General features: G+C 38.8%; 1 protein-coding gene across 1 annotated transcript in view; it reads left to right on the top strand.

The window, feature by feature from the left end:
* Positions 1-3,755: 3,755 nt before the first annotated feature.
* Positions 3,756-18,953, top strand: part of LOC137313805 (calsequestrin-1-like) — a 54,983-nt gene continuing 39,785 nt past the window's right edge. The window contains exon 1 of the mRNA XM_067979584.1: positions 3,756-4,200. Within this exon, the coding sequence (XP_067835685.1) occupies positions 3,970-4,200 (231 nt within the window). The 5' untranslated portion in view covers positions 3,756-3,969. The remainder of the gene's footprint in view (positions 4,201-18,953) is intronic.

The raw sequence follows: 18,953 nt of genomic DNA, 5'->3' as shown, positions 1-18,953 counted from the left end.
TCTGTGTATTCATCTCTGTATTTATTTATCTCTCTGATTATTCATCTCTGTATTTATTTATCTCTCTATTTATTCATCTCTGTATTTATTTATCTCTCTATTTATTCATCTCTATTTATTTATCTCTTTATTTATTCATCTCTGGGTTTATTTATCTCTCTATTTATTCATCTCTGTATTTATTTATCTCTCTATTTATTCATCTCTGTATTTATTGATCTCTCTATTTATTCATCTCTGTATTTATTTATCTCTCTATTTATTCATCTGTGTATTTATTTGTGTCTCCATTTACTCATCGGTGTATTTATTTATCTCTCTCTATATTCATCTGTGTATTTATTTATCTCTATATTTGTTCATCTATGTATTTATTTATCTCTCTGTTGATGCATCTCTGTATTTATTTATCTCTCTATTTATTCCTCGATGTACTTATTTGTCTCTCTATTTATTCATCTCTATTTATTTATCTCTCTATTTATTCATCTCTGTATTGATTTATCTCTCTCTTTATTCATCTCTGTATTTATTTATCTCTCTATTTATTCATCTCTGTATTTATTCATCTCCCTATTTATTTATCTCTCTATTTATTTATCTGTCTAATTATTCATCTCTGTATTTATTTCTCTCGCTATTTATTCATCTCTATTTATTTATCTCTCCATTTATTCACCTATGTATTAATTTATCTCTCTGTGTATTCATCTCTGTATTTATTTATCTCTCTAATTATTCATCTATGTATTTATTTATCTCTCTAATTATTCATCTCTCTATTTATTTATCTCTCCATTTATTTATCTGTCTTATTATTCATCTATGTATTTATTTATCTCTCTACTTATTCATCTCTGTATTTATTTATCTCTCTATTTATTCATCTCTGTATTCATTTATCTCTCTATTTATTCATCTCTGTATTCAGTTATCTCTCTCTTTATTCTACTCTGTATTCATTTATCTCTCTATTGATTCATCTCTGTATTTATTTATCTCTCTATTTATTCATCTATGTATTTATTTATCTCTATTTATTCATCTCTGTATTTATTTATCTCTCTATTTATTCATCTCTGTATTTATTTATCTCTACTTATTCCTCTCCATTTATTTAGCACTCTATTTATACATCTATGTATTAATTTATCTCTCTGTGTATTGATCTCTGTATTTATTTATCTCTCTGATTATTCATCTCTGTATTTATTTATCTCTCTATTTATTCATCTCTGTATTTATTTATCTCTCTATTTATTCATCTCTATTTATTTATCTCTTTATTTATTCATCTCTGGGTTTATTTATCTCTCTATTTATTCATCTCTGTATTTATTTATCTCTCTATTTATTCATCTCTGTATTTATTGATCTCTCTATTTATTCATCTGTGTATTTATTTATCTCTCTATTTATTCATCTGTGTATTTATTTATGTCTCTATTTACTCATCGGTGTATTTATTTATCTCTCTCTATATTCATCTGTGTATTTATTTATCTCTCTATTTATTCATCTATGTATTTATTTATCTCTCTGTTGATGCATCTCTGTATTTATTTATCTCTCTATTTATTCATCGATGTACTTATTTATCTCTCTATTTATTCATCTCTGTATTTATTTATCTCTCTATTTATTCATCTCTGTATTGATTTATCTCTCTCTTTATTCATCTCTGTATTTATTTATCTCTCTATTTATTCATCTCTGTATTTATTCATCTCCCTATTTATTTATCTCTCTATTTATTTATCTGTCTAATTATTCATCTCTGTATTTATTTATCTCTCAAATTATTCATATCTCTTTTTATTTATCTCTCTATTTATTTATCTGTCCAATTTTTCATCTATGTATTTATTTATCTCTCTATTTATTCATCTCTGTATTTATTTATCTCTCTATTTATTCATCTCTGTATTTATTTATCATTCTATTTATTCATCTTTGTATTAATTTATCTATATGTGTGTTCATCTCTGTATTTATTTATCTCTCTAATTATTCATCTATGTATTTATTTATCTCTCTAATTATTCATCTTTCTATTTATTTATCTCTCTATTTTTTTATCTGTCTAATTATTCATCTCTGTATTTATTTATCTCTCTATTTATTCATCTCTGTATTTATTTATCTCTCTATTTATTCATCTATGTATTTATTTCTCTCTCTAGTTATTCATCTGTGTATTTATTTATCTCTCTATTGATTCATCTATATATTTATTTATCTCTCTATTTATTCATCTATTATTTATCTATCTCTCCATTTATTCTTCAATGTATTTATTTATCTCTCCATTTAATCATCTATGTATGAATTTATCTCTCTATTTACTCATCTATGTATTTATTTATCTCTCTATTTATTCATCTCTGTATTTATTTATCTCTATTTATTCATCTATTAATTTAATCATCTCTTTATTTCTCTCTCTGTTTCTTCATCTCTGTATTTATTTATCTCTCCATTTATTCATCTATGTATTTAATCATCTCTATTTATTTATCTCTCTCTCTATTTATTAATCTATGTGTTTATTTATGTCTCTATTTATTCATCTGTGTATTTATTTATCTCTCTCTTTATTCATTTCTGTATTTATTTATCTCTCTATTTATTCATCTCTGTATGTATTTATCTCTCCATTTATTCATCTATGTATTTAATCATCTCTATTTATTTATCTCTCTCTCTATTTATTAATCTATGTGTTTATTTATGTCTCTATTTATTCATCTGTGTATTTATTTATCTCTCTCTTTATTCATTTCTGTATTTATTTATCTCTCTATTTATTCATCTCTGTATGTATTTATCTTTCAATTTATTCATCTCTTTATTTTTTTATCTCTCTATTTATTCATCTCTGTATTTATTTCTCTCGCTATTTATTCATCTCTGTTTATTTATCTCTCCATTTATTCACCTATGTATTAATTTATCTCTCTATTTATTCATCTCTGTATTTATTTATCTCTCTAATTATTCATCTCTGTATTTATTTATCTCTCTAATTATTCATCTGTGTATTTATTTATCTCTCCATTTATTTATCTGTCTTATTATTCATCTATGTATTTATTTATCTCTCTATTTATTCATCTCTGTATTTATTTATCTGTCTATTTATTCGTCTCTGTATTTATTTATCTCTCTATTTATTCATCTCTGTATTTATTTATCTCTCTTTATTCATCTGTGTCATAATTTACCTCTATTTATTCATCTATTTATTTATTTATCTCTCTATTTATTCTTCAATGTATTTATTTATCTCTCCATTTAATCATCTATGTATTAATTGATCTCTCTTTTTTATTCATCTATGTATTTATTTATCTCTCTGTTCATCTATATTTTGATTTATCTCTCTAATTATTCATCTCTATTTATTTATCTCTCTATTTATTCATCTGTGTATTAATTTATCTCTCTACTCCCCTCTGTATTTATTTATCTCTCGATTTATTCCTCTCTGTATTTATTTATCCCTCTCTATTTATTCCTCTCGGTATTTATTTCGCTCTCTAATCCCCTCTGGATTGATTTAGCTCTCTCTCTCTCTCTTTAAGCATATCAGTGCCAAGCCAGTCGCCCTGCCTCTGCTGTTTTCGGGAGGGAGGACCTGGAGATCGCCAGCACAGCACTTTCTCCCTCCTTATCTGCTCACCTCATCCCCTTTTTATTTTTAGACCGGTCGGTCCTTTATTCCTTAATATGGACCTGACGCCCCCTTCCATCGCTCTCTTCCCCCCCGCCCCTCCATCCATCCAGGGCTGGCACCGACTCGTCTGCAGTCCCCTCTCCCACCTTGTATGTCTTGTCGGGTGCTGGCTCTGGTTAGGTTTTTTACCTCCTGTAAACTCTCTCTCTCCTTCCAGTCTTCCGACGGTCCCCAAGCAGGGCTGAAAGTTTGGGAAAAACTTTGTAACTTTTCTCTGTCTGCTCCCCACCACCATGCGTTGCTTGTGGCTGGTCTGGGCGACCGCCTGCTTTGCTCTCTGCTCTGCAGAAGAAGGAATGGACATTCCTGAATATGATGGGACAGACCGGGTGGTTCATCTCTCGGCGAAGAATTACAAACCGGTGCTGAAAAGATTTGATATCCTCTGCTTGTATTACCATGAGCCGGTGGAGGATGGGACAGTGTCGGAGAGGCAGTTCGAGTGGGAAGAGTTAACCCTGGAGGTAAAGAAAATACACACAACACACAAACTAAACACAGGTCTACTCGAGGTGAGATGGAGAGAGAGGTCAGAGCAGACTGACTGATAGAGAGAGAGAGAGAGAAACACAGGGAGAGGCAGAGAGAGAGAGAGAGAAACACAGGGAGAGACAGACAGAGAGAGAGAGAAACACAGGGAGAGAAAGAGAGAGAGAGAGAAACACAGGGAGAGACAGAGAGAGAGAGAGAAACACAGGGAGAGACAGAGAGAGAGAGAGAGAAACACAGGGAGAGACAGACAGAGAGAGAGAGAAACACAGGGAGAGACAGACAGAGAGAGAAACACAGGGAGAGACAGAGAGAGAGAGAGAGAAACACAGGGAGAGACAGAGAGAGAGAGAGAAACACAGGGAGAGACAGACAGAGAGAGAGAGAAACACAGGGAGAGACAGACAAGCAGAGAGACAGAGAGGGATAGACAGACAGAGAGAGAGAGAAACACAGGGAGAGACAGAGAGAGAGAAACACAGGGAGAGACAGACAGAGAGAGAGAGAAACACAGGGAGAGACAGACAGAGAGAGAGAGAAACACAGGGAGAGACTGTCAGGCAGAGAGACAGAGAGGGATAGACAGACAGAGAGAGAGAGAAACACAGGGAGAGACAGAGAGAGAGAGAAACACAGGGAGAGACAGACAGGCAGAGAGACAGAGAGGGATAGACAGACAGAGAGAGAGAGAAACACAGGGAGAGACAGACAGAGAGAGAGAGAGAAACACAGGGAGAGACAGACAGGCAGAGAGAGTGAGAGACAGAGAGGGATAGACAGACAGAGAGAGAGAGTGAGAGAGACAGAGAGAGAGACAGACAGAGAGGGACAGACAGACAGGGAGATAGACAGACAGAGAGAGAGAGTGAGAGAGACAGACACAGTGAGAGAGAGACACGGGGAGAGAGACAGAGAAAGAGACACATGAGAGTGAGAGACGGAGAGTGAGAGACAGAGAAAGAGAGACAGAGGGAGAGAGACAGAATGAGAGACAGACAGACAGGGAGAGAGACAGACAGAGAGCTGGTCGTTCATCAATTTGCGAGGCATGGACGGGTCGACCCAGAGTTGGCGATCAGTGGATGAGGAACGGTTACTTTATTCTGTGTGGTTTTTTTTGATTGATTGATCGATAGGGTGTGTGTGTCCTTTTTTTTAAAGTGTGTGTTTTTGCTTGGGTGGGTGTTTTTTGCGTGTGCGTGCGCTTTTGGATTGTTTGTGTGTGTTTTTTGAGTGTGTGTATGGTATTTTTTGAGTGTATCTGTGTTTCTTGAGTGTATTTTTTTTGAATGTGTGTTTTTTGAATGATTGATTGGGTGTGTGTTTTTTGAGTGTGTTTTTTTGAGTGTATCTGTGTTTTTTGAGTGTGTGTATGTGTTTTTTGAGTATCTGTTTTTTGAATGTATCTGTTTTTTGAGTGTGTGTATGTGTTTTTTGAGTGTATGTGTTTTTTTGAATGTGTGTTTTTTGAATGATTGATTGGGTGTGTGTTTTTTTGAGTGTATGTGGTTTTTTGAGTGTGTCTGTGTTTTTTTGAGTGTGTGTGCGTTTTTTGACTGTTTTTTGTTCGTGTGTGTTTCTTGATTGGATTTGCGTTTTTTGAGTGTGTTTTTTGATTGTATGTGTGTTTTTTTGAGTGTGTGTTCTTTTTGTGTGTGTGTTTTGGATTGATTGTGTGTTTTTTGATTGTGTGTGTGCTTTGTATGTGCATGTGCTTTGTATGTGTGTGTGATTTGTATGTGTGTGTGATTTGTATGTGTGTGTGATTTGTATGTGCATGTTTTTTGATTGTGTGTTTTTAGCTTGTGTTTGCACTTTTGGATTGTGTGTGTATTTTGCATGTGTGTGAGTTTTTGATTGATTGCGTGTGTGTGTTTTTTGCTTGTGTGTGTTTTTTGATTGGGTTTGCACTTTTGGATTGTGTGTGTGTTTTTTGGATTGTATGTGTGCGTGTTTCTTGATTGGATGTGTGTATGTTTTGATTGATCGTGTGTGTATGTTTTTTTGCTTGTGTATGTTTTTTGATTGATTGTGTATGTTTTTTATTGATTGTGTGTGCGCTTTTGTATTGTTTGTGTGTGAGTGTGTGTTTTTTGATTGTATGTGTGTGATTGTGTGTATTTCTTGATTGATTGTGTGTGCGCTTTTGGATTGTTTGCGTGTGAGTGTGTGTTTTTTGATTGATTGGGGGGGGTGTTTTTTGTTTGTGCATTTTTGGATTGTTTGTGTGTGAGTGTTTTTTGATTGTGTGTGTTTTTGATTGTGTTTGAGTGTTTTGATTGTGTGTGTGTGTGTTTTGTGTGTGTGTGTTTTGTGTGTGTGTGTTTTGATTGTATGTGTGTTTTTTGATTGGTGGTGTGTGTTTTTTGCTCGAGTGTGTCTTCTGATTGTGTGTGTGTGTGTTTTTTGATTGTGTGCTTTTGGATTGTTTGTGTGTGTGTATGTTTTTGTTTGTATGTGTGTGTGTTTTTTGATTGTGTGTATGTTTATTGATTGATTGTGTGCGTGTTTCTTGATGGGTGTGTGTGTTTATTGATTGTGCGTGTTTTGTGATTGTATGTATGATTTTTGACTGCGTGTGTGTTTTTTTTGCTTGTGTGTGTTTTTTGGATTGTTTGTGTGTGTGTGTTTTTTGATTGTGCGTTTGAGTGTTTTGATTGGGTGTGTATGTTTTTGATTGGGTGTGTGTGTTTTTTGTTTGTGCGCTTTTGGATTGTGTGGGTGTGTGTTTTTTGATTGAGTGTGCGCTTTTAGATTGTTTGTGCATGAGTCTGTTTTTCGGTTGTGTGTGCGTATTTTTTGATTGTGTGCACTTTTGGGTTGTTTGTGTGTGTATTTGATTGTATGTATGCTATTTGCTTGTGCGTGTTTCTTGATTTTGTAAATGTGTTTTTGGATTGTTTGTGTATGGAGGGTATATTTTTTGATTCTATTTGTGAGTGTAACTTGATAGTGTGTGTGTGTTTTTTGATTTTTTTTGTTTGTGCGCTTTTGGATTGTTTGTGTGTGTTTTTTGATTGTATGTGTGTTTTTTGGTGTGTGTGTTTTTTGATTGGGTGTGTGGGTGTTTTGATTGGGGGTGTGTGTGTTTTTTGAGTGTGTGTTTTTTGAGTGCTTGTGTGTGTTTTTTGCTTGTGTGTGTTTTTTGATTGTGTGTGCACTTTTGGATTGTTTGTGTGTGAATGTGTGTTTTGATTGTATGTGTTTTTTCAGTGTGTGTGTGTTTTGATTGTGTGTATGTTTTTTGCTGGGAGGTGTCTTTTTTGATTTTGTGTGTTTTATGAGTGTGTAATTGTTTTTAATTATATGTGTTTGTGTTTTTTGCTTGTGTGTATTAATTGTGCACTTTTAGATTGTGCATGAGTGTTTTTTTGATTGTATGTGTGCATGTTTCTTCATTGATTGTGTGTGTTTTTTATGGTGTGTGTTTGTGTGTGTGTTTTTGAGTGTGTGCATTTTTGGATTGTTTGTGTGTGAGTGTGTATTTTTTGATTGTATGTGTGCGTTTTTCTTTGTGTGTTTTTGGATAGGGTGTGTGTGTGTTTTTTGATTGTGTTTTTGATTGTAGGTGTGTGTGTTTTTTGATTGTGTGTGAGATTTTCAATTGTATATGTGTGTGTGTTTGGATTGTTTGTGTGTGTGTGTTTCTTGATTGTGTGTGTGATTTTTAATTGTATATGTGTGTGTGTGTTTTGAATGTGTGCAAGTGTTTTTTGTTTGTGTGTGTGTTTTGGATTGATTGTGTGTGTTTTTTGATTGATTGTATGTGTGCATGCGTTGATTGTATGTATGTGTTTTTTGAGTGTGGGTGTGTGTGTTTTTGATTGTATGAGTGTGTGTGTTTTTAGATTGATTGTGTGTGTTTTTTGAATGGGAGGGTGTGTTTTTTGATTGTGTGTGTGTTTTATTGTATGTGTGTGTGTGTGTTTTATTGTATGTGTGTGTGTTTTATTGTGTGTGTGTTTTTATTGTGTGTGTGTTTTATTGTGTGTGTGTTTTATTGTGTGTGTGTATTATTGTATGTGTGTTTTTTCTTGTATATGTTTTTAATGTACGTGTTTTATTGTATGTGTGACTTTTTTATTGTGTGTGTGTGTTTTATTGTATGTGTGTTTTTATTGTATGTGTGTTTTATTGTATGTGTCTTTTTTATTGTATGTGTTTTTATTGTATGTGTGTGTGTTTTAATGTAGGTATGTTTTATTGTATGTGTTTTTATTGTATGTGTGTGTGTTTTAATGTAGGTATGTTTTATTGTATGTGTTTTTATTGTATGTGTGTTTTTATTGTATATGTGTGTGTTTCGTTGTATGTGTGTGTGTTTTGGATTGATTGAGTGTGTTTTTTGATTGGGTTTGTATTTTTTGAGTGTGTACGTTTTTGATTGATTATATGTGTGCGTTTGATGAGTGTGTGTATTTGACTGTGTGTGTTTTTGAGTGCGTGTGCACAGATTTTGCTTGTGTGTGTGTTTTTGCATTGATTGTGAGTTTTTTAAATTGTGTTTTTTGGTAGTGTGTGTTTTTTAATTGATTTGTGTGTGTGTTTTGGATTGGGTGTGCATTTTTTGCTTGTGTGTGTGTTTTGGACTGATTACATATGTTTTTTGATTGTGATTTATTATATGTGTGTTTTTTGATTGTGTGTGTGTTTTATTGTATGTGTGTGTGTGTTTTATTGTGTGTGTGTGTGTTTTTATTGTGTGTGTGTTTTATTGTGTGTGTATTTTATTGTATGTGTGTGTTTTTTATTGTATATGTTTTTAATGTATGTGTTTTATTGTATGTGTGACTTTTTTATTGTGTGTGTGTTTTATTGTATGTGTGTTTTTATTGTATGTATGTTTTATTGTATGTGTCTTTTTTATTGTATGTGTTTTTATTGTATGTGTGTGTGTTTTAATGTAGGTATGTTTTATTGTATGTGTTTTTTATTGTATGTGTTTTTATTGTATATGTGTGTGTTTCATTGTATGTGTGTGTTTTATTGTATGTTTTCATTGTATGTGTGTGTTTTTATTGTGTGTGTGTTTTATTGTATGTTTTTATTGTATGTGTGTGTTTAATTGTATGTGTCTTTTGTATTGTATGTGTATGTTTTACTGTATGTGTTTTATTGTATGTGTGTTTTACTGTGTGTTTTACTGTATGTGTTTTACTGTATGTGTTTTACTGTATGTGTTTTATTGTGGGTGTTTTATTGTATGTGTTTTATTGTATGTGTTTTATTGTATGTGTTTTATTGTATGTTTTTATTGTATGTGTGTGTTTTATTGTATGTGTGTTTTATTGTATGTGTGTTTTATTGTATGTGTGTTTTATTGTATGTATGTGTGTTTTATTGTATGTGTGTGTGTTTTATTGTATGTGTGTTTTTATTGTATATGTGTGTGTGTTTCATTGTATGTCATTTGTATTGTATGTGTTTTTATTGTATGTGTGTGTGTTTTATTGTATGTGTGTGTTTTATTGTATGTTTTTATTGTGTGTGTGTGTTTTATTGTATGTGTCTTTTGTATTGTATGTGTGTGTTTTATTGTATGTGTTTTATTGTATGTGTGTTTTACTATGTGTTTTACTGTGTGTGTTTTATTGTATGTGTTTTATTGTATGTGTTTTATTGTATGTTTTTATTGTATGTGTGTGTTTTATTGTATGTGTGTTTTATTGTATGTGTGTTTTATTGTATGTGTGTTTTATTGTGTGTGTGTTTTTTATTGTATTTGTGTTTTTTATTGTATTTGTGTTTTTTATTGTATGTGTGTTTTATTGTATGTGTGTTTTTTATTGTATGTGTGTTTTTATTGTATATGTGTGTGTTTCATTGTATGTCATTTGTATTGTATGTGTTTTTTATTGTATGTGTGTGTGTTTTATTGTATGTGTGTGTTTTATTGTATGTTTTTATTGTATGTGTGTGTTTTATTGTATGTGTGTTTTATTGTATGTGTGTTTTTATTTTGTGTGTGTTTTTATTGTGTGTGTTTTTATTGTGTGTGTTTTTATTGTGTGTGTTTTTATTGTGTGTGTTTTATTGTATGTGTGGTTTATTGTATATGTGTGTTTTTATTATGTGTTTTTAATGTATGTGTTTTATTATTTGTGTGTGTGTTTTATTGTATGTGTTTTTATTGTATGTGTCTTTTGTATTGTATGTGTATGTTTTATTGTATGTGTGCATTTTATTGTATGTGTGCTTTTTATTGTATGTGTGTGTTATTGTATGTCATAGAGTCATACAGCACGGATAGAGGCCCTTTGGCCCATCGTGTATGTGTGTTTTATTATGTGTGTGTTTTATTGTGTTATTGTATGTGTGTTTTTATTGTATATGTATATGTTTTATTGTATGTGTGTTTTATTGTATGTGTGTTTTATTGTATGTGTTTTTATTGTGTGTGTTTTATTGTATGTGTGTTTTATTGTATGTGTGTTTTATTGTATGTGTGTTTTATTGTATGTGTGTTTTATTGTATGTGTGTTTTATTGTATGTGTTTTTTATTGTATGTGTGTTTTATTGTATGTGTGTTTTTTATTGTATGTGTGTTTTTATTGTATATGTGTGTGTTTCATTGTATGTCATTTGTATTGTATGTGTTTTTTATTGTATGTGTGTGTGTTTTATTGTATGTGTGTGTTTTATTGTATGTTTTTATTGTATGTGTGTGTTTTATTGTATGTGTGTTTTATTGTATGTGTGTTTTTATTGTGTGTGTTTTTATTGTGTGTGTTTTTATTGTGTGTGTTTTTATTGTGTGTGTTTTATTGTATGTGTGGTTTATTGTATATGTGTGTTTTTATTATGTGTTTTTAATGTATGTGTTTTATTATTTGTGTGTGTGTTTTATTGTATGTGTTTTTATTGTATGTGTCTTTTGTATTGTATGTGTATGTTTTATTGTATGTGTGCGTTTTATTGTATGTGTGCTTTTTATTGTATGTGTGTGTTATTGTATGTCATAGAGTCATACAGCACGGATAGAGGCCCTTTGGCCCATCGTGTATGTGTGTTTTATTATGTGTGTGTTTTATTGTGTTATTGTATGTGTGTTTTTATTGTATATGTATATGTTTTATTGTATGTGTGTTTTATTGTATGTGTGTTTTATTGTATGTGTTTTTATTGTGTGTGTTTTATTGTATGTGTGTTTTATTGTATGTGTGTTTTATTGTATGTGTGTGTTTTATTGTATGTGTTTTTTATTGTATAACGTATGTGTTTTATTGTATGTGTGTTTTTATTGTATGTGTTTTTTATTGTGTGTATGTGTGTTTTATTGTATGTGTGTGTTTTATTGTATGTGTGTGTTTTTTTATTGTATGTGTTTTTATTGCATGTGTATGTGTGTTTTTATTGTATGTGTGTTTCATTGTATGTGTGTTTTTATTGTATGTGTGTTTCATTGTATGTGTGTTTTATTGTATGTGTGTTTTATTGTATGTGTGTTTTATTGTATGTGTGTTTTATTGTAAGTGTGTTTTTGATACAGTGTGTAAGTTTTTATTGAATGTGTGTGTCCTTTGATTGGCTGTGTTTTTTTTTCATTGTGTGTATGTATTTTTGACTGATTTTTGTGTTTTTGTTGTATTTGTGTGTTTTCTGATTCTATCTTTTTTGCTTGTGCGTGTGATTGTGTTTTTAAATGTGTGTGTTTTTAAATGTGTGTGTTTTCTGAATATGTGTGTTTTTAATAGTATTTGTGTGGGATTTGATTGTGTGTGTGTTTTTGGTTGTGTGTGTTTTTGGTTGTGTGTGTTTTTTGGTTGTGTGATTTTATTGTGTGTGTTTTTTGGTTGTGTGTTTTTATTGTGTGTGTTTTTTGGTTGTGTGTGTATGTTTTTTAATTGTGTGTGTTTTTTGGTTGCGTGTATGTTTTTAATAGTATTTGTGTGGTTGTTGTGTGTGTGTTTTGGTTGTGTATGTATTTTTTTGGTTGTGTTTTTATTGTGTGTGTTTTTATTGTGTGTGTTTTTTGGTTGTGTGCTTTTATTGTGTGTTTTTTGGTTGTGTGTTTTTATTGTGTGTGTTTTTTGGTTGTGTGTTTGTATTGTGTGTGTTTTTTGGTTGTGTGTTTTTATTGTGTGTGTTTTTTGGTTTGTATGTTTTTTAATTGTGTGTGTTTTTTGGTTGTGTTTGTATGTTTTAATTGTGTGTGTGTTTTTTGGTTGCGTATATGTTTTAATAGTATTTGTGTGGTTGTTTTGTATGTGTTTTGATTGTGTGTGTGTTTTTTGAATGTGTGTATGGTGTTTGATAGTATGTGTGTGTATTTTTTGATTGTGTGTGTTTTTTGATTGAGTGTGTGTGTTTTTTGGATTGTGTGTGTGCATGTTTTTTTGTTTGTACATGTGTGCTTTTTGATTGTATGTGTGTGTGTGTTTTCAATGTAGATAAGTGTGAGGTGGTGCATTTTGGTGGGAAGAAAAAGGAGGCCACATACTGATAAGATAATGAGAGTCTAAATGGTAAGAAGTTAAAAACAGTGGATGTCCAAAGGGACTGAGGGGCTCAGGTACATCGATCATTGAAGTGTCATGAACAGGTGCAGAAAATAATCAAGAAGGCTAATGGAATGCTGGCCTTTATATCAAGAGGACTGGAGTACAAGGGGGCAGAAGTTATGCTGCAGCGATACAAAACCCTGGTTAGACCGCACCTGGAGTACTGTGAGCAGTTCTGGGCACCGCACCTTCGGAAGGACATATTGGCCTTGGAGGGAGTGCAGCGTAGGTTTACGAGAATGATACCCGGACTTCAAGGGTTAAGTTACGAGGAGAGATTACACAAATTGGGGATGTATTCTCTGGAGTTTCGAAGGTTAAGGGGTGATCAGATCGAGGTTTATAAGATATTAAGGGGAACAGATAGGGTGGATAGATAGAAACTATTTCCACTGGTTGGGGATTCTAGGAGTAGGGGGCACAGTCTAAAAATTAGAGCCAGACCTTTCAGGAGCGAGATTAGAAAACATTTCTACACACAAAGGGTGGTAGAAGTTTGGAACTCTCTTCCGCAAACGGCAATTGATACTAGCTCAATTGCTAAATTTAAATCTGAGATCGGTAGCTTTTTGGCAACCAAAGGTATTAAGGGATATGGGCTAAAGGCAGGTATATGGAGTTAGATCACAGATCGGCCATGATCTTATCAAATGGCGGAGCAGGCACGAGGGGCTGAATGGCCTACTCCTGTTCCAATGTTCCAATAAACGGGGGAGAGGAGCAGAGGGATCTGGGGGTACAGATACACAAATCACTAAAAGCAGCGACACAGGTCAATAAGGCCATTAAATCAAGGGCAAATCAAACACTGGGGCTCATTTCCAGAGGGATAGAATTGAAAAGTAGAACCTTGTACATAATCTTGGTTAGACCACACTCGGAGCACTGTGCACAGTTCTGGTCTCCATATACCTGGGTTAGACCACACTCGGAGCACTGTGCACAGTTCTGGTCTCCATATACCTGGGTTAGATCACACTCGGAGCACTGTGCACAGTTCTGGTCTCCATATACCTGGGTTAGACCACACTCGGAGCACTGTGTACAGTTCCGGTCTCCGTATACCTGGGTTAGACCACACTGGGAGCACTGTGCACAGTTCTGGTCTCCATATACCTGGGTTAGACCACACTTGGAGTACTGTGCACAGTTCTGGTCTCCATATGCCTGGGTTAGACCACACTTGGAGCACTGTGCACAATTCTGGTCTCCATATTCCTGGGTTGGACCACACTTGGAGCACTGTGCACAGTTCTGGTCTCCATATACCTGGGTTAGACCACACTTGGAGCACTGTGCACAGTTCTGGTCTCCATATACCTGGGTTAGACCACACTGGGAGCAATGTGCACAGTTCTGGTCTCCATATTATAAAAAGGATATAGAGGCACTGGAAAAGGTGCAAAAAATATTCACAAGGATGATATCAGAACTGAGAGGTTATAACTATCAGGAAAGGCTGAACAGACTGGGGGTCTTTTCTCTAGAAAAGAGAAGACTGAGGGGTGACCTGATCGAGGTCTTTAAGATTATGAAAGGTTTCGATCGGGTAGACGGAGAGATGATGTTTCCACTTGTGGGGGGAGACCAGAACTAGGGGCCATAAATATAAGATAGTCACCAATAAATCCAATCGGGAATTCAGGAGAAACTTCTTTACCCAGAGAGCGGTGAGAATGTGGAACTCGCTCCCACAAGGAGTAGTTGAGGGGAATAACGGAGATGGATTTAAGGGGAAAGCTCGATAAACACATGAGGGAGAAAGGAATTGGAGGAGATGGTGATGAGGGGAGATGGAGTCGGGAGGGAGGAGGCTCGTGCGGAGCATAAACACCAGGGATAGACCAGAGGGGCCGAATGGCCTGTTTCTGTGCTATGGACGCGATGTAATTCTATCCCGTAATACAAAGAGACTAAGTGTCACTTCTATATTTGTTAAGCAAATTTTCCTGTTTCATTCCCGGTTGGCTTCAGGTTGATTGGGCTTCATGGAAAATCTCATACGTCCCGAGGTGCTTCCCGGGAGGGTAAATCAGACAAAATTTCACCCCGAGCCGCGTGAGGAGATATTCGGACAGGCGACCAAAAGCTCGGTCAAAGAGGGAGGTTTTAAGGAGAGTCTTAAAGGAGGAGAGAGGTTTAGGGAGGGAATTCCAGAGATTAGAGCCCCAGGCAGCTGAAGGCATGGCCGCCAATGGTGGAGCGATGGGAATCGGGCGAATCGCAGAAAATTCACTGCACTGGAGCAGGACGCTCGGCCCATCGTCTCCGTGCCGGCCGAGAGACGAGCCACCCGGCCCAATCCCACTTTCCAGCTCTTGGTCCTTGGTCCTGTGGGTTTCAGCACTTCAGGTGCACATCCAGGGACTTTTTTAATGAGTTGAGGGTTTCTGCCTCTCCCTCCCTCTCAGGCAGTGAGTTCCAGACCCCCACCACCCTCTGGATGAAGAAAATCTCTCCTCAGCTCCCCCTCTAATCCTTCCACCAATCACTTTATATCTGTAGCCCCCTGGTTATTGACCTCTCCACTAAAGGAAATAGGTCCTCCCTGTCAACTCTATCTCGGCCCCTCATAATTTTATATCTCAATTAAATCTCCCCTCAGCCTCCTCTGTTCCAACCCCAGCCTCTCCAATCTTTCCTCATAAAATTCTCCAGCCCTGGCAACATCTCCTCTGCAGCCTCTCTCGTGCAATCACATCCTTCCTGTAATGTGGTGACCAGAACTGTACGCAGTCCTCAAGCTGTGGCCTAACTCGTGTTTCATGCAGTTCCAGCATAACCTCCCTGCTCTTATATTCCATGCCTCAGTTAATTAAGGAAAGTATCCCGTCTGCCTTCTTAACCACCTTATCGACCTGTCCTGCTACCTTCAGGGATCTGTGGACATGCACTCCAAGGTCCCTCACTTCCTCTACACCTCTCAGTATTCTCCCATTTATTGTGTCCTCCCTTGCCTTGTTTTCCCTCCCCAAATGCATCACCTCACACTTCTCCGGATTGAATTCCATTTGCCACTTTTCTGCCCACCTGACCAGTCCCTCGATATCTTCCTGCAGTCTACAGCTTTCCTCCTCGCTATCAACCGCACAGCCAATCTTTGCATCATCTGCAAACTTCTTAATCATGCCCCGACATTTAATATTTAACATATTGTGCGAGATGTCCAAAAGGCCAGAGTTGGAGGAGCGGAGAGATCTCAGAGAGCTGGAGGAGCGGGGAGATCTCAGAGAGTTGGAGGAGCAGGGAGATCTCAGAGAGCTGGAGGAGCGGAGAGATCTCAGAGAGCTGGAGGAGCGGGGAGATCTCAGAGAGCTGGAGGAGCAGGGAGATCTCAGAGAGCTGAAGGAGCGTGGAGATCTCAGAGAGCTGGAGGAGCGGGGAGATCTCAGAGAGCTGGAGGAGCGGGGAGATCTCAGAGAGCTGGAGGAGCGGAGAGATCTCAGAGAGTTGGAGGAGCGGGGAGATCTCAGAGAGCTGGTGGAGCGGAGAGATCTCAGAGAGCTGGAGGAGCGGGGAGATCTCAGAGAGCTGGAGATCTCAGAGAGCTGGAGGAGTGGAGAGATCTCAGAGAGCTGGAGGAGCGGGTAGATCTCAGAGAGCTGGAGGAGCGGGGAGATCTCAGAGAGCTGGAGGAGCAGAGAGATCTCAGAGAGCTGGAGGAGCGGGGAGATCTCAGAGAGCTGGAGGAGCAGAGAGATCTCAGAGAGTTGGAGGAGCGGGGAGATCTCAGAGAGCTGGTGGAGCGGGGAGATCTCAGAGAGCTGGAGGAGCGGGGAGATCTCAGAGAGCTGGAGGAGCGGAGAGATCTCAGAGAGCTGAAGGGGCGGGGAGATCTCAGAGAGCTGGAGGAGAGGGGAGATCTCAGAGTGTTGGAGGAGCGGGGAGATCTCAGAGAGCTGGAGGAGCGGGGAGATCTCAGAGAGCTGGAGGAGCGGGGTGATCTCAGAGAGCTGGAGGAGCAGGGAGATCTCAGAGAGCTGAAGGGGCGGGGAGATCTCAGAGAGCTGGAGGAGCGGGGAGATCTCAGAGAGCTGGAGGAGCGGGGAGATCTCAGAGAGCTGGAGGACCGGGGAGATCTCAGAGAGTTGGAGGAGCGGGGATATCTCAGAGAGTTGGAGGAGCGGGGAGATCTCAGAGAGCTGGAGGAGCGGGGAGATCTCAGAGAGCTGGAGGAGCGGGGAGATCTCAGAGAGGTGGGAGATCTCAGAGAGCTGGAGGAGCGGGGAGATCTCAGAGACCTGGAGGAGCGGAGAGATCTCAGAGAGTTGGAGGAGCGGAGAGATCTCAGAGAGCTGGAGGAGCGGGGAGATCTCAGAGAGCTGGAGGAGCAGGCAGATCTCAGAGAGTTGGAGGAGCAGGGAGATCTCAGAGAGTTGGAGGAGCAGAGGGATCTCAGAGAGCTGGAGGAGCGGGGAGATCTCAGAGTGTTGGAGGAGCGGGGAGATCTCAGAGAGCTGGAGGAGCGGAGAGAACTCAGAGAGCTGGAGGAGCGGGGAGATCTCAGAGAGTTGGAGGAGCGGAGAGATCTCAGAGAGCTGGAGGAGCGGGGAGATCTCAGAGAGCTGGAGGAGCGGGGAGATCTCAGAGAGCTGGAGGAGAGGGGAGATCTCAGAGAGCTGGAGGAGCGGGGAGATCTCAGAGAGCTGGAGGAGCGGAGAGATCTCAGAGAGTTGGAGGAGCGGGGAGATCTCAGAGAGCTGGAGGAGCGGGGAGATCTCAGAGAGCTGGAGGAGCAGGCAGATCTCAGAGAGTTGGAGGAGCAGGGAGATCTCAGAGAGTTGGAGGAGCAGAGGGATCTCAGAGAGCTGGAGGAGCGGGGAGATCTCAGAGTGTTGGAGGAGCGGGGAGATCTCAGAGAGCTGGAGGAGCGGAGAGAACTCAGAGAGCTGGAGGAGCGGGGAGATCTCAGAGAGCTGGAGGAGCGGGGAGATCTCAGAGAGCTGGAGGAGCGGGGAGATCTCAGAGAGTTGGAGGAGCGGGGAGATCTCAGAGCTGGTGGAGCGGGGAGATCTCAGAGAGCTGGAGGAACGGAGAGATCTCAGAGAGTTGGAGGAGAGGGGATATCTCAGAGAGTTGGAGGAGCGGAGAGATCTCAGAGAGCTGGAGGAGCGGGGAGATCTCAGAATGTGGAGGAGCGGGGAGATCTCAGAGAGTTGGAGGAGCGGAGAGATTTCAGAGAGCTGGAGGAGAGGGGAGATCTCAGAGAGTTGGAGGAGCGGGGAGATCTCAGAGAGCTGGAGGAGCGGGGAGATCTCAGAGAGCTGGAGGAGCGGGGAGATCTCAGAGAGCTGGAGGAGCGGGGAGATCTCAGAGAGCTGGAGGAGCGGGGAGATCTCAGAGAGCTGGAGGAGCGGGGAGATCTCAGAGGGCTGGAGGAGCGGGGAGATCTCAGAGAGTTGGAGGAGCGGGGAGATCTCAGAGAGTTGGAGGAGCGGGGAGATCTCAGAGAGTTGGAGGAGCGGGGAGATCTCAGAGAGCTGGAGGAGCGGGGAGATCTCAGAGAGCTGGAGTAGCGGAGAGATCTCAGAGAGTTGGAGGAGCGGAGAGATCTCAGAGAGCTGGAGGAGCGGGGAGATCTCAGAGAGCTGGAGGAGAGGGGAGATCTCAGTGAGCTGGAGGAGCGGGGAGATCTCAGAGAGCTGGAGGAGCGGGGAGATCTCAGAGAGTTGGAGGAGCGGGGAGATCTCAGAGAGTTGGAGGAGCGGGGAGATCTCAGAGAGTTGGAGGAGAGGGGAGATCTCAGAGAGCTGGAGGAGCGGGGAGATCTCAGAGAGCTGGAGGAGCGGGGATATCTCAGAGAGCTGGAGGAGCGGGGAGATCTCAGAGAGCTGGAGGAGCGGGGAGATCTCAGAGAGTTGGAGGAGCGAGGAGATCTCAGAGAGCTGGGAGATCTCAGAGAGCTGGAGGAGCGGGGAGATCTCAGAGAGCTGGAGGAGCGGGGAGATCTCAAAGAGTTGGAGGAGGTCACAGAGATAGGGACGATGGGTGGGGGGAGGTGGGAGGAGGGGAGGGGAGTTGGTGAGGGCCGTGGAGGTCTCAGGTCTGGAAGCCTCAAAAGGCACGGATGAATTTGCAGTCGTATCAAACCCTGGTCAGACCCCCACCTGGAGATATCGCGTTGAGCTCTTGGCACCCCACCTCAGGAAGGATATATTGGGTCTCGGAGTTGGGCGGGGAGATTCACATGGATCTCTCAGGGTTCGGTCCTTCTTGGGTTCAAGTG

This window comes from Heptranchias perlo, unplaced genomic scaffold (genome assembly GCF_035084215.1).
Source record: "Heptranchias perlo isolate sHepPer1 unplaced genomic scaffold, sHepPer1.hap1 HAP1_SCAFFOLD_484, whole genome shotgun sequence".
Classification (NCBI taxonomy): Eukaryota; Metazoa; Chordata; class Chondrichthyes; order Hexanchiformes; family Hexanchidae; genus Heptranchias; species Heptranchias perlo.
This window is presented reverse-complemented; position numbering and strand designations above follow the sequence as displayed.